We start from the raw sequence: 13,712 nt of genomic DNA, 5'->3' as shown, positions 1-13,712 counted from the left end.
AACACAAAGAAACAGGGCTACGTTCAAGAACACAACGAAACAGGGCTACGTTCAAGAACACAATGAAACAGGGCTACGTTCAAGAACACAAAGAAACAGGGCTACGTTCAAGAACACAAAGAAACAGGGCTACGTTCAAGAACACAAAGAAACAGGGCTACGTTTACGTTCAAGAACAAGAACACAAAGAAACAGGGCTACGTTCAAGAACACAAAGAAACAGGGCAAAGAACACAAAGAAACAGGGCTACGTTCAAGAACACAAAGAAACAGGGCTACGTCAAGAACACAAAGAAACAGGGCTATGTTCAAGAACACAAAGAAACAGGGCTACGTTCAAGAACACAAAGAAACAGGGCTACGTTCAAGAACACAAAGAAACAGGGCTACGTTCAAGAACACAAAGAAACAGGGCTACGTTCAAGAACACAATGAAACAGAACACAAGGTTGACTAAGAAAATAAATACAGAACCTTACACATATGTACTGTACATATACAGAGCAGTTAAAAGTTTGGATACACCTACTCATTTCAGGGTTTTTCTTTATTTTTAATATTTCTATATTGTATAAAAATAGAGAAGACATCAAAACTATGAAATAACACATATGGAATCATGTAGTAACCAAAAAAGTGTTTAACAAATCAAAATATATTTTGTATTTGAGATTCTTCAAAGTAGCCACCCATTGCCTTCATGACAGCTTTTGGCGTTTTTTTGTAAAAAAAAATTGTAACCTTTATTTTACTAGGCAAGTCAGTTAAGAACAAATTCTTATTTTCAATGACGGCCTAGGAACAGTGGGTTAAATGCCTGTTCAGGGGCAGAACAACAGATTTGTACCTTGTCAGCTCGGGGGTTTGAACTCGCAACCTTGCGGTTACTAGTCACACTAGTCACATGCTCTAACCACTAGGCTACCCTGCCGCATTCTCTCAACCAGTTTCATGAGGTAGTCACCTGGAATGCATTTCAATTAACAGGTGTGCCTTGTTAAAAGTTCATTTGTGGAATTTCTTTCCTTCTTAATGCGTTTGCGCCAATATGTTGTGTTTTGACAAGGTATGGGTGGTATATAGAAGACAGTCCTATTTGGTAAAAGACCAAGTCCATATTATGGCAAGAACATCTCAAATAAGCAAAGAGAAACGACAGTCTATCATTACTTTAAGACATGAAGGTCAGTCAATATGGAAGATTATAAGAACTTCTTCAAGTTCAGTTGCAAAAACCATCAAGCGCCATGATGAAACTGGCTCTCATGAGGACCGCCACAGGAAAGGAAAACCCAGAGTTTCCTCTGCTGCAAAGGATAAGTTAATTAGAGCTAACTGCACCTCAGATTGCAAGCCAAATAAATATTTTTACAGAGTTCAAGTAACAGACACATCTCAACATCAACTGTTCTGAGGAGACTGCGTGAATCAGGCCTTCATGGTCGAATTGCTGCAAAGAAACCACTGCTAAAGGACACAAATAAGAATAAGAGACTTGCTTGGGCCAAGAAACACGAGCAATGGACATTAGACTGGTGTAAATCTGTCATTTGGTCTGATGAGTCCAAATTTGCGATTTTTGGTTCCAACCACTGTGTCTTTGTGAGACGCAGAGTAGGTGAACGGATGATCTCTGCATGTGTGGTTCCCACTATGAAGCATGGAGGAGGAGGAGGTGTGATGGTGCTTTGCTGGTGACACTGTCTGTGATTTGTTTAGAATTCACATTTAACCAGCATGGCTACCACAGCATTCTGCAGTGATACGCCATCCCAACTGGTTTGCGCTTAGTGGGACTATCATTCGTTTTTCAACAGGACAATGACCCAACACACCTCCAGGCTGTGTAAGGGCTATTTGACCAATAAGGAGAGTGATGGAGTGCTGTATAAGATGACCTGGCCTCTACAATCACCCAACCTCAATCCAATTGAGGTGGTTTAGGATGAGTTGAACCCCCAGGGTGAAGGAAAAGCAGCCAACAAGTGCCCAGCATATGTGGGAACTCCAAGACTGTTGGAAAAGCATTCCAGGTGAAACTGGTTGAGAGAATGCCAAGAGTATGCAAAACTGTCATCAAGGCAAAGGGTGGCTACTTTGAAGAATCTGAAATATTTTGGGGTTTATGTGATTCCATATGTGTTATTTCATTGTTTTGATGTCTTTCACTATTATTGTACAATGTAGAAAACAGTACAAATAAAGAAAAACCCTAGAATGAGTAGGTATGTCCAAATCTTTGGTGGGTACTGCATATAGAGAGATAGATAGATGGCAACATTATAGCATACAATGTGGGGGCTGAATCCCCCTTCAGATCCGCATGGGTAACTCTTCGTAACTTATAGATCAAAGTGTATTTGTCACTTGCACAGAATACAGAGGGTGTAACGGTACCATGGAATGCTTACAAATGCTTACTTTCAAGGATTCATGGAGCAATTGTAGTTGTATATTTGTAATTGTCAGTTGTATATTTGTGTGAAAATTTGCCCATGCAAATCTCAAGCTAGGATTCAACCCTAAGTGATTCGATATAGTATTGTATTAAATACTCTTTCAGGTCCCAGATTATTGGTTGTGTTGTGTTACCTATGAGTTGAGTTGGGTTTGTGCCTGGGCAGTGTGGTTGATTATTGGTTGTGTAGTGGTTACATATGAGTTGAGTGGGTTTGTGCCTGGGCAGTGTCGTTGATTATTGGTTGTGTAGTGGTTACATATGAGTTGAGTTGGGCTTGTACCTGGGCAGTTTGGTAAATTATTGGTTGTGTTGTGGTTACCTGTACGTTGAGTTGGGCTTGTGCCTGGGCAGTGTGGTTGATTATTGGTTGTGTTGTGGTTACCTCTACGTTGAGTTGAGCTTGTGCCTGGGCAGTGTGGTTCTCCAGCTCAGCCAGCTGCTGCATGGCTGTGTCCACAGAGGAGCTGAGCTGGGCAGACGCTGTCCTCGCATGCTTGGCCTTGGTCAGGGTGGCCTTGGCCTCCTGTGTTCAGAGAAAAACACAGACAAATGAATATGAAGGATACAGGATTCATAGGGGTGTGATGTGACTTATGTGAATGGAATTTAAACACACACACACACACACACACACACACACACACACACACACACACACACACACACACACACACACACACACACCCCGCCATACCCACTTTAGACAGGGAGTGTGCAGTGTGTTCTGCCTGTCCTGCAGTAGCGTTGGAGAGGGTAGCGTTTTCCAGGGCAGGCCTCAGGACTCTCTCTGTCTGGTTCACCTTCTTATTGATGTCTTCAAAAACCTCCCTCAGCAGCGTCTCCTTCTTCAGAGCAGCCTTGGTCTGGACCTGCCTTCGAGGCCACTCTCTCTGCATGTCTAGGGTGGGGGATGGACAGGGGCAAGGCAGGTTGGCCACTGACATGGTTAAAGAAGTGTGATAGCAACTGACAAAAAGTTTTTTATTCTATCCTATTCTATTTCACAATCCATATACTAGTAACAAAGTAATGAGAAAATATGAGTTCAAGTTCCATTCAATTCTATTCCTTCCCTTACAAAAAAAACAGTGACAAACATCACGTGAACAAATGTCACGTGGGAAAAACAGACACGTGCGTCAGATGTGGTGTCAGACACGTGTGAAGTTTCACATGTATGTAATTGGAAGGATAAGAAATCAGGTCTCCCATGGGAGAAGACAAAGTCTAGCCCATCTGACCAAGAGGGCCAACCCTCATTTTGAAGTCGCAGGCGGGCTACTTGATCTCATGACCATGACCAACCATTAACGACTCAAGTCTGCTACACTTTCAGCTCTCTCTCTCTCTTTCTCTCTCTCTCTCTCCCTCCTCCTTAATTTTTTGTTTAAAACTGTTCAACTATTGTCTTTCTCTCTCTTTGAGTCAACTACTGACCACATTTTATGCACTGCAGTGCTAGCTAGCTGTAGCTTATGCTTTCAGTACTATATTAATGATCTGATCCTTTGATTGGGTGGACAATATGTCAGTTCATGCTGCAAGAGCTCTGATAGGTTGGAGGATGTCCTCCGGAAGTTGTCTATGGAAGGGGGTGAGAACCCTGAGCCTCCTAGATTTTGTATTGAAGTCAATGTATCAGAAACTAGCTGTCCTCTGGCTTCACCACAGTGCTACCTTACTAAGTGGTGTTGAGGCTACTGTAGACCTATATAGCTAAACAATGTGTTTTAATCAATTATTTTGTGACGTGAATATATTTAGTATAGTTTTATTTAAAAAGGATAATTTTTTAATGATTAAATATTCTTATTTTTATTAAATTCACTGGAGAGGATGGTCCTCCCCTTCCTCACCTAAGGAGCCTCCACTGGTAGATATGTATAGGGGTAACGTGCCTAGGAATCAGGATATATGATAAACAAAGTAGCAACAGCATATATGATGATTGTATGTGAGAGGATGTGCATGAGTGTGTAGGGCCCTGTGAGTGTGCATAGAAAGTGCAATTTTTTAAATAAAATACAACGGTCAATTTAGACAGCTATATAGCAGTCTTATGACTTGGGGATAGAAGCTGTCCAGGAGCCTGTTGGTGTCAGACTTGATGCACCGGTACCGCTTATCAGTCCACCTGGCCATGCTGCTGCTCCAGTTTCAACTTCCACCTGACTGTGCTGCTGCTCCAGTTTCAACTGTTCTGCCTTATTATTATTCGACCATGCTGGTCATTTATGAACATTTGAACATCTTGGCCATGTTCTGTTATAATCTCCACCCGGCACAGCCAGAAGAGGACTGGCCACCCCACATAGCCTGGTTCCTCTCTAGGTTTCTTCCTAGGTTTTGGCCTTTCTAGGGAGTTTTTCCTAGCCACCGTGCTTCTACACCTGCATTGCTTGCTGTTTGGGGTTTTAGGCTGGGTTTCTGTATAGCACTTTGAGATATCAGCTGATGTACGAAGGGCTATATAAATAAATTTGATTTGATTTTGATTTGATCATGCGGATGCAGAAAGAACAGTCTATGGCTTGGGTGGCTGAAGTCTTCAACAATTTTCCAGGCCTTCCTTTCACACTGCCCTGGATGGCAAGGAGCTTGGCCCCAGTGATGCACTGGGCTGTCCGCACCAACCTCTGTAGCCCCATGTGATCGAGGGTGGTGCTATTGCCATACCAAGCAGTGATGCAGCCAGTCAGTATGCTCTCAATGGTACAGCTGTACTTTTTGAGGATCTGAGGGCCCATGCCAAATCTTTTCAACCTCCTAAAGGGGAAGAGGCACTGCCGTACCTTCTTCACAACTGTACGCATGTGTGTGGACCATTTTAAGTCCTTGATTTGGACACAGAGGAACTTGAAGCTCTCGACCCGTTCCACTGCAGCCCCATTGATGTGGATGGGGCATGCTCGTCCCCCTTTTTCTTGGAGTACACGATCAGCTCCTTGGTCTTATTGAAGTTGAGGGAGAGGTTGTTGTTCCGGCACCATACTGCCTGGCCACTGACCTCCTCCCTGCAGGCTGTCTCATCGTCGCCGGTGATCAGGCCTACCATCGTCGTGTCGTCAGCAAACTTGATGATGGTGTTAGAGTCCTGCATGGCAGTTGTGGGGGAACAGGGAGTACAGGAGGGGACAAAGCACACACCCCTGTGGGGTCCCTGTGTTTAGGTTCAGCGGGGCTGAGGTGATGTTGCCTATCCTCACCACCTGGGGTCATCCAGTCAAGAAGTCCAGGATCCAGTTGCAGAGGGAGGTGTTCAGTCCCAGCATCCTAAGCTTGGTGACGAGCTTGGAGGGGACAATGGTGTTGAATGCTGGGCTGTAGTCAATAAACAGCATTCTCACGTAGGTATTCCTCTTACATGTACAGTTGAAGTCGGAAGTTTACATACACTTAGGTTGGAGTCATTAAAACTTGTTTTTCAAACACTACACAAATGTCTTGTTAGCAAACTATAGTTTTGGCAAGTCGGTTAGGACATCTACTTTCTGCATGACACATGTCATTTTTCCAACAATTATTTACAGACAGATTATTTCACTTATAATTCACTGTATCACAATTCCAGTAGGTCAGAAGTTTACATACACTAAATTGACTGTGCCTTTAAACAGCGTGGAAAATTCCAGAATATGATGTCATGGCTATAGAAGCTTCTGATAGGCTAATTGACATAATTTGAGTCAATTGGAGGTGTACCTGTGGATTTATTTCAAGGCCTACCTTCAAACTCACTGCCTCTTTGCTTGACATCATGGGAAAATCAAAAGAAATCAGCCAAGACCTCAGAAAAAAATTGTTGACATCCACAAGTCTGGTTCATTCTTGGGAGCAATTTCCAAAGGTACCACATTAATCTGCACAAACAATAGTACGCAAGTATAAACACCATGGGACCACTCAGCCGTCATATCGCTCAGGAAGGAGACGTGTTCTGTCCCCTAGAGATGAACGTACTTTGGTGTGAAAAGTGAAAATCAATCCCAGAACAATAGCAAAGGACCTTGTGAAGATGCTGGAGGAAACAGGTCCAAAGGTTTCTATATCCACAGTAAAACGAGTCCTATATCGACATAACCTGAAAGGCCGCTCAGCAAGGAAGAAGCCACTGCTCCAAAACCTCCATTAAAAAAGCCAGACTACGGTTTGCAACTGCACATGGGGACAAAGGTCGTACTTTTTGGAGAAATGTACTCTGGTCTGATGAAACAAAAATAGAACTGTTTGGTCATAATGACCATCGTTATGTTAGAAGGAAAAAGGGGGAGGCTTGCAAGCCGAAGAACACCTTCCCAACCATGAAGCACGGGGGTGGCAGCATCATGTTGTGGCGGTGCTTTGCTGCAGAAGGGACTGGTGCACTTCACAAACTAGATGGCATCATGAAAAAAGAAAATTGTGTGGATATATTGAAGCAAATGGGTATTCCAAATGGACAATGACCCCAAGCATACTCTCAAAGTTGTGGCAAAATGGCTTTTAGGACAACAAAGTCAAGGTATTGGAGTGGCCATCACAAAACTCTGATCTCAATCCTATAGAATATTTGTGGTCAGAACTGAAAAAGTGTGTGCGAGCAAGGAGGCCTACAAACCTGATTCAGTTACACCAGCTCTGTCAGGAGGAATGGGCCAAAATTCACCCAACTTATTGTGGGAAGCTTTTGGAAGGCTACCCGAAACATTTGACCCAAGCTAAACCATTTTAAAGGCAATGCTACCAAATACTAATTGAGTGTATGTAAACTTCTGACCCACTGGGAATGTGATAAAATAAATAAAAGCTGAAATAAATCATTCTCTAGTATTATTCTGACATTTAACATTCTTAAAATAAAGTGCTAATCCTAACGGACCTAAAACATGGATTTTTTACTAAGATTAAATGTCAGGAATTGTGAAAAACTGAGTTTAAATGTATTTGGCTCAGGTGTGTGTAAACTTCCGACTTCAACTCTGTCTAGGTGGGTGAAGGTAGTGTGGAGAGAAATTGATATTGCGTCCTCTATGGACCTGTTGTGGCGATATGAAAATTGGAGTGAGTCTGGGATGATGAAGCTAATTTCCTGCAATTCCATCCATTTTGCAATGGGGTTTTGTACTGTGTATTTTAATACTGTATTCTCAACATAGCTCATCCTAATATTTCTACTACCGTAAAATGCATTTTAGTTTCACTGTTTATATACAACGCATATTTATCAATACAGTGCATTTGGAAAGTATTCAGACCCGTTGACCTTTTCCACATTTTGCCTTATTCTAAAATCCCCCTCATCAATCTACACACCCATAATGACAAAGCAAAATCAGGTTTTAGAAATGTTCGCAAATGTATAAAAAATACAAAATAAAATATTATATTGACATAAGTATTCAGACCCTTTACTCAATACTTCGTTGAAGCACCTACAGTGCCTTGCAAAAGTATTCACCCCCCTTGGCGTTTTTCCTATTTTGTTTCATTAAAATGGATTTTTATTTGGATGTCATGTAATGGACATACACAAAATATTCCAAATTGGTGAAGTTAAATGAAAAAAAATGACTTAAAAAAATATATAAATATATAAAAAATAAAAATAATGGAAAAGTGGTGCGTGCATATGTATTCAAACCCTTTGTTATGAAGCCACTAAACAAGATCTGGTGCAACCAGTTACCTTCAGAAGTCACATACTTACTTAAATAAACTCCACATGTGTGCAATATAAGTGTCACATGATCTGTCACATGATCTCAGTATACAGTATATACACCTGTTCTGAAAAGCCTCAGAGTCTGCCACACCACTGAGCAAGGGGCACCACCAAGCAAGTGGCACCAAAGAGCTCTCCAAACAGGTCAGGGACAAAGTTGTGGAGAAGTACAGATCAGAGTTGGGAAACAAAAAAATATCTGAAACTTTGAACAACCCACAGAGCACCATTTAAAAAAATAATAATTTGGCACCACAACAAACCTGCCAAGAGAGGGCCGCCCACCAAAATTCACGGACCAGGCAAGGAGGGCATTAATCAGAGGAACAACAAAGAGACCATATATAACCCTGAAGGAGCTGCAAAGCTCCACAGCGGAGATTGGAGTATCTTTCCATAGGACCACTTTAAGCTGTACACTCCACAGAGCTGGGCGTACGGAAGAGTGGCCAGAAAAAAGAAAATAATAAGCAAACACGTTTGTTGTTTGCCAAAAGGCATATTGAAGAAGGGATTCTGGTCAGTTGAGACTAAAATAGTTATGCATGTTGAAGTTTTCAGTTTTTTGTAATATTTCTTGTTTGTTTCACAATATAAAATATTTTGGGAGTCAGGTTGTGTAAATCAAAAGAAACAACCGCCCCCCCCCCAAAAACTACTTTAATTCCAGGTTGTAAGACAACAAAATAGGAAAAATGCCAAGGGGGGTGAATACTTTCACAACCCACTGTATGGCAGCGATTACAGCCTTAAGTCTTTTTGGGTACAAGCTTGGCACACCTGTAATTGGGGAGTTTCTCCCATTCTTCTCTGCATATCCTCTCAAGCTCTATGAGGTTGGATGGGGAGCATCACTGCACAGCTATTTTCAGGTCTTTCCAGAGATGTTCGATCAGGTTCAAGTCTGGGCTCTGGCTGGGCCACTCAAGGACTTTCAGAGAATTGTCTCAAAGCCACTCTTGCATTGTCTTGGCTGTGTACTTAGGGTCATTGTCCTGTTGGAAGGTGAACCTTCACCCCAGTCTGAGGTCCTGTTCGCTCTGGAGCAGGTTTTCATTAAGGATCTCTCTGTACTTTGCTCCGTTCATCTTTCCCGCAATCCTGAGTAGTCTCCCAGTCCCTGCCGCTAAAAAACATCCCCACAGCATGATGCTGCCACCATCATGCTTCAACGTAGGGACGGTGCCAGGTTTCCTCCAGACGTGACGCTTGGCGTTCAGGCCAAAGACTATAAGAAAATTCAATTTCACATGTGAAAATTAGATTTTGACAATTGAAGCTGCAAATTTGACATGCTTTTATTTGTAAGGGTTTATATTCAGACTACCCTGATGAGATTTCTTATAAATTTTATACATTTTTTATAAACAGTGAATATATTGTTGAAATGAACTAGAGGCTATGAAACTCAGAGTGCATTTGAGGCTTTGTTATTATTTCCGACAATCACAGCTGCTCTTCCTCCCCTCACAAAATGGCAAGCGAAGCTTAACAGGGAGAAACAAACGGTTACATTTGTGTTACATTTGTTTTTCTAAGCATTTTGATATTTAATTAGAATAACTCCGTGGGCTGATATTGCAGTGATGGGAATATGAAAACGAAACAAAAAGTCTGAAATGTAAAACAACAGAAAAAGAAACAGAAATAGAACATGCTGCAAACGTCACCTTCCAGTTCTCTCCGCAGGGTGATGACCTCTGACTCCATTTCTTTCCCTGTCACCACCGATGACAGGGCCAGGACCTTTGACCCCTGGGCATGAGCTGTCAGCTGCAGAGGCAGGTACCAGGGATAGAGAGAGAGTAGGGAGTGAACCTCACAGAACCTCAAGAGTTACACATCAGACAGCACAGCATCCTGACTATGGGGTCACTGACTGATTTAACGCAGAAGCATCTACCATCTACTGTAGTTCTAATAAAACAATTTATATAAATAATTAAGGAATTCATATTTAACAGACGGACGATAAAAGTACTGTAAAATGTTTTATTATAATATTTCTTATTATCTGTAATTGTTCTGCTTTTACTCTACAGCAGGGGTACGCGCAATGCCGTCAGTGGTACGCCAAATAAAAATGTGATTCACATTTAATATATATATGTATATATATATATATATTTGGCATACCACTGACGGCATTGGGCGTACCCCTGCTGTAGAGTAAAAGCAGAACAATTACAGATAATAAGAAAGAATATAATAAAACAGTTTACAGTACCTTTATCATCCGTCTGAAAAATATGAATTCCTTAATTATTTATTTCAATTGTTTTATTAGAACTATAGTAGATGGTAGATGCTTCTGAACTACAGGAGATGGTAGATGCTTCTGAACTACAGTAGATGGTAGATGCTTGTGAACTACAGTAGATGGTAGATGCTTCAGAACTACAGTAGATGGTAGATGCTTCAGAACTACAGCAGATGGTAGATGCTTCAGAACTACAGTACATGGTAAATGCTTCTGAACTATAGTAGATGGTAGATGCTTCTGAACTACAGTAGATGGTAGATGCTTCAGAACTACAGTAGATGGTAGATGCTTCAGAACTACAGTAGATGGTAGATGCTTGTGAACTACAGGAGATGGTAGATGCTTGTGAACTACAGTAGATGGTAGATGCTTCAGAACTACAGTAGATGGTAGATGCTTGTGAACTACAGTAGATGGTAGATGCTTGTGAACTACAGTAGATGGTAGATGCTTGTGAACTACAGTAGATGGTAGATGCTTTGGAACTACAGTAGATGGTAGACGCTTGTGAACTACAGTAGATGGTAGATTCTTGTGAACTACAGTAGATGGTAGATGCTTCGGAACTACAGTAGATGGTAGATGCTTCGGAACTACAGTAGATGGCAGATGCTTCTGAACTACAGTAGATGGTAGATGCTTCTGAACTACAGTAAATGGTAGATGCTTGTGAACTACAGTATATGGTAGATGCTTGTGAACTACAGTAGATGGTAGATGCTTGTGAACTACAGTAGATGGTAGATGCTTGTGAACTACAGTAGATGGTAGATGCTTGTGAACTACAGTAGATGGTAGATGCTTCAGAACTACAGTAGATGGTAGATTCTTGTGAACTACAGTAGATGGTAGATGCTTCTGAACTACAGTAGATGGTAGATGCTTCTGAACTACAGTAGATGGTAGATGCTTTGGAACTACAGTAGATGGTAGATGCTTCTGAACTACAGTAGATGGTAGATGCTTCTGAACTACAATAAATGGTAGATGCTTCTGAACTACAGGAGATGGTAGATGCTTGTGAACTACAGTAGATGGTAGATGCTTGTGAACTACAGTAGATGGTAGATGCTTGTGAACTACAGTAGATGGTAGATGCTTCAGAACTACCGTTCAAAAGTTTGGGGTCACACAGAAATTTCACTGTTGTCACGGTCATCCTCCTCTTCATCTGAAGAGGAGAGGCGAGAAGGATCGGAGGACCAAAATGTGGCGTGATATGTGTTCATCATGAATTTTAATAAAGAAAACACTGAACACTGAAACACTACACAAAAACAGTAAACAAAATAACAACCGTGAAACTAATGCGAGCTGTACTGAAACAAGCCATCAACATAGACAATCACCCACAAACAAACAGTGCAACCCAGGCTACCTAAGTATGATTCTCAATCAGAGACAACTAATGACACCTGCCTCTGATTGAGAACCATACTAGGCCGAAACATAGAAATACCCAAATCATAGAAAAACAAACATAGACTGCCCACCCAACTCACGCCCTGACCATACTAAATAAATACAAAACAAAGGAAATAAAGGTCAGAACGTGACAGCACCCCCCAAAGGTGCGGACTCCGGCCGCAAAACCTTAACCTATAGGGGAGGGTCTGGGTGGGCGTCTGTCCGTGGTGGCGGCTCTGGCGCGGGGGAAGAATCTCCCACCAACAAAGGACCAAGCGGCGTGGTAAAAGACAGCGACGACAGCAGCAGCAGCAACAACAACAGCGGCCAGCATCACAGGACTCCTCTACATGGGAGGAGATACTGAACGGAGAGGGACCCTGGGCACAGGCTGGGGAATATCGCCGCCCCAAAGCAGAGCTGGTGGCAGCGAAAGCTGAGCGGCGGCGATATGAGGAGGCAGCACGGCAGTGCGACAGGTACGAGAGGCAGCCCCAAAAATATTTGGGGGGGGGGAGGCAGACGAGGTGTGGTACTAAGCCAGGTAGCAGACCTGAGCTCACTCCTCGTGCTTATTATAAGCAGCGCATTACTGGTCAGGCACCGTGTTATGCGGTTAAGCGCACGGTGTCGCCAGTACGTGCCCATAGCCCGGTGCGCTATAGGGCAGCACCCCGAAAGTGCCAAGCGAGTGTTTCGAGCCAGGGCGTATGGTGCCTGCTCATTTTGTTTACAGTTTTGTCCAGGGTATTGCGCCGGCTCTGCGTGTGTTTCCGGGCGCTGGGAGGGTGCAGTGTTTTCGTGCCGGGCAAATTGGAAAATTCATGATGAAGCACTAGATACCCACAGCCCGGTTCAACCTGTGTCTGCACTCTGAGGGTCCGGGCTAGATAGTTGTCCAGCCTGGGGAAGTGGTGCCAAGGTTGCCTCCGAGCTCCAGTGCTCCCCACAGCCCGGTCCTTCTGCCTCCTCAGATGAAGCCTCCTGAAGGTCTCCCCAGCCTGGTGGTTCCTGTGGCAGCCCCACGCACCAGGCTGTCTCTCTGTCTCCTCCCTGCAGGTGGTCCTGTCTGTGCTGACCCGCAAGTCTCCCGCCTGTCCGGCGCTGCTGAAGTCTCCCATCCGGCGCTGCTACCATCTCCGGCGCTGTGCGGGAGTCTCCCGCCTGAAGCGCTCTACCATCTCCCGCCTGTCCGGCGCTGCTGCCGGAGTCTCCCGCCTGTCCGGCGCTGCTGCCGGAGTCTCCCGCCTGTCCGGCGCTGCTGCCGGAGTCTCCCGCCTGTCCGGCGCTGCTGCCGGAGCCCCTCAGCCCAGAGGCGCCAGAGCCCCTCAGCCCAGAGGCGCCAGAGCCCCCCGCCCCTCTGTCCCAAGCCCCCGCCCCTCTGTCCCGAGCTGCCGCCCCTCTGTCCATTGAGAAGACTTGCCATGGTTTATGAAGCCACGGAGGCGGACAATGAGGCGGACTAAGACAATGGTGAAGTGGGGTCCGCGTCCCGCGCCAGAGCCGCCTCCGCGGACAGACGCCCACCCAGACCCTCCCCTATAGGTTAAGGTTTTGCGGCCGGAGTCCGCACCTTTGGGGGGGGGGGTGCTGTCACGTTCTGACCTTTATTTCCTTTGTTTTGTATTTATTTAGTATGGTCAGGGCGTGAGTTGGGTGGGCAGTCTATGTTTGATTTTCTATGATTTGGGGATTTCTATGTTTCGGCCAAGTATGGTTCTCAATCAGAGGCAGGTGTCATTAGTTGTCTCTGATTGAGAATCATACTTAGGTAGCCTGGGTTGCACTGTTTGTTTTGTGGGTGATTGTCTATGTTGATGGCTTGTTTCAGCGCAGCTCGCATTAGCTTCACGGTTGTTATTTTGTTTACTGTTTTTGTG

At 43.9% G+C, this 13,712-nt stretch overlaps 1 protein-coding gene across 1 annotated transcript in view; it reads right to left on the bottom strand.

The window, feature by feature from the left end:
* LOC112219921 (laminin subunit gamma-3) overlaps positions 1-13,712 on the bottom strand; it is a 207,226-nt gene that overhangs the window by 2,921 nt on the left and 190,593 nt on the right. The window contains exons 24-26 of the mRNA XM_042302494.1: positions 9,833-9,935; positions 3,160-3,359; positions 2,844-2,984 (exon numbers count right to left, since the gene is read on the bottom strand). Coding sequence (XP_042158428.1) covers positions 2,844-2,984; positions 3,160-3,359; positions 9,833-9,935 — 444 coding nt within the window. The remainder of the gene's footprint in view (positions 1-2,843; positions 2,985-3,159; positions 3,360-9,832; positions 9,936-13,712) is intronic.

The sequence above is a fragment of the Oncorhynchus tshawytscha genome, linkage group LG20 (genome assembly GCF_018296145.1).
Source record: "Oncorhynchus tshawytscha isolate Ot180627B linkage group LG20, Otsh_v2.0, whole genome shotgun sequence".
Taxonomy (NCBI): domain Eukaryota; kingdom Metazoa; phylum Chordata; class Actinopteri; order Salmoniformes; family Salmonidae; genus Oncorhynchus; species Oncorhynchus tshawytscha.
The sequence above is the reverse complement of the archived record's forward strand: the minus strand, read 5'-3'. Positions and strand labels throughout refer to the sequence as shown.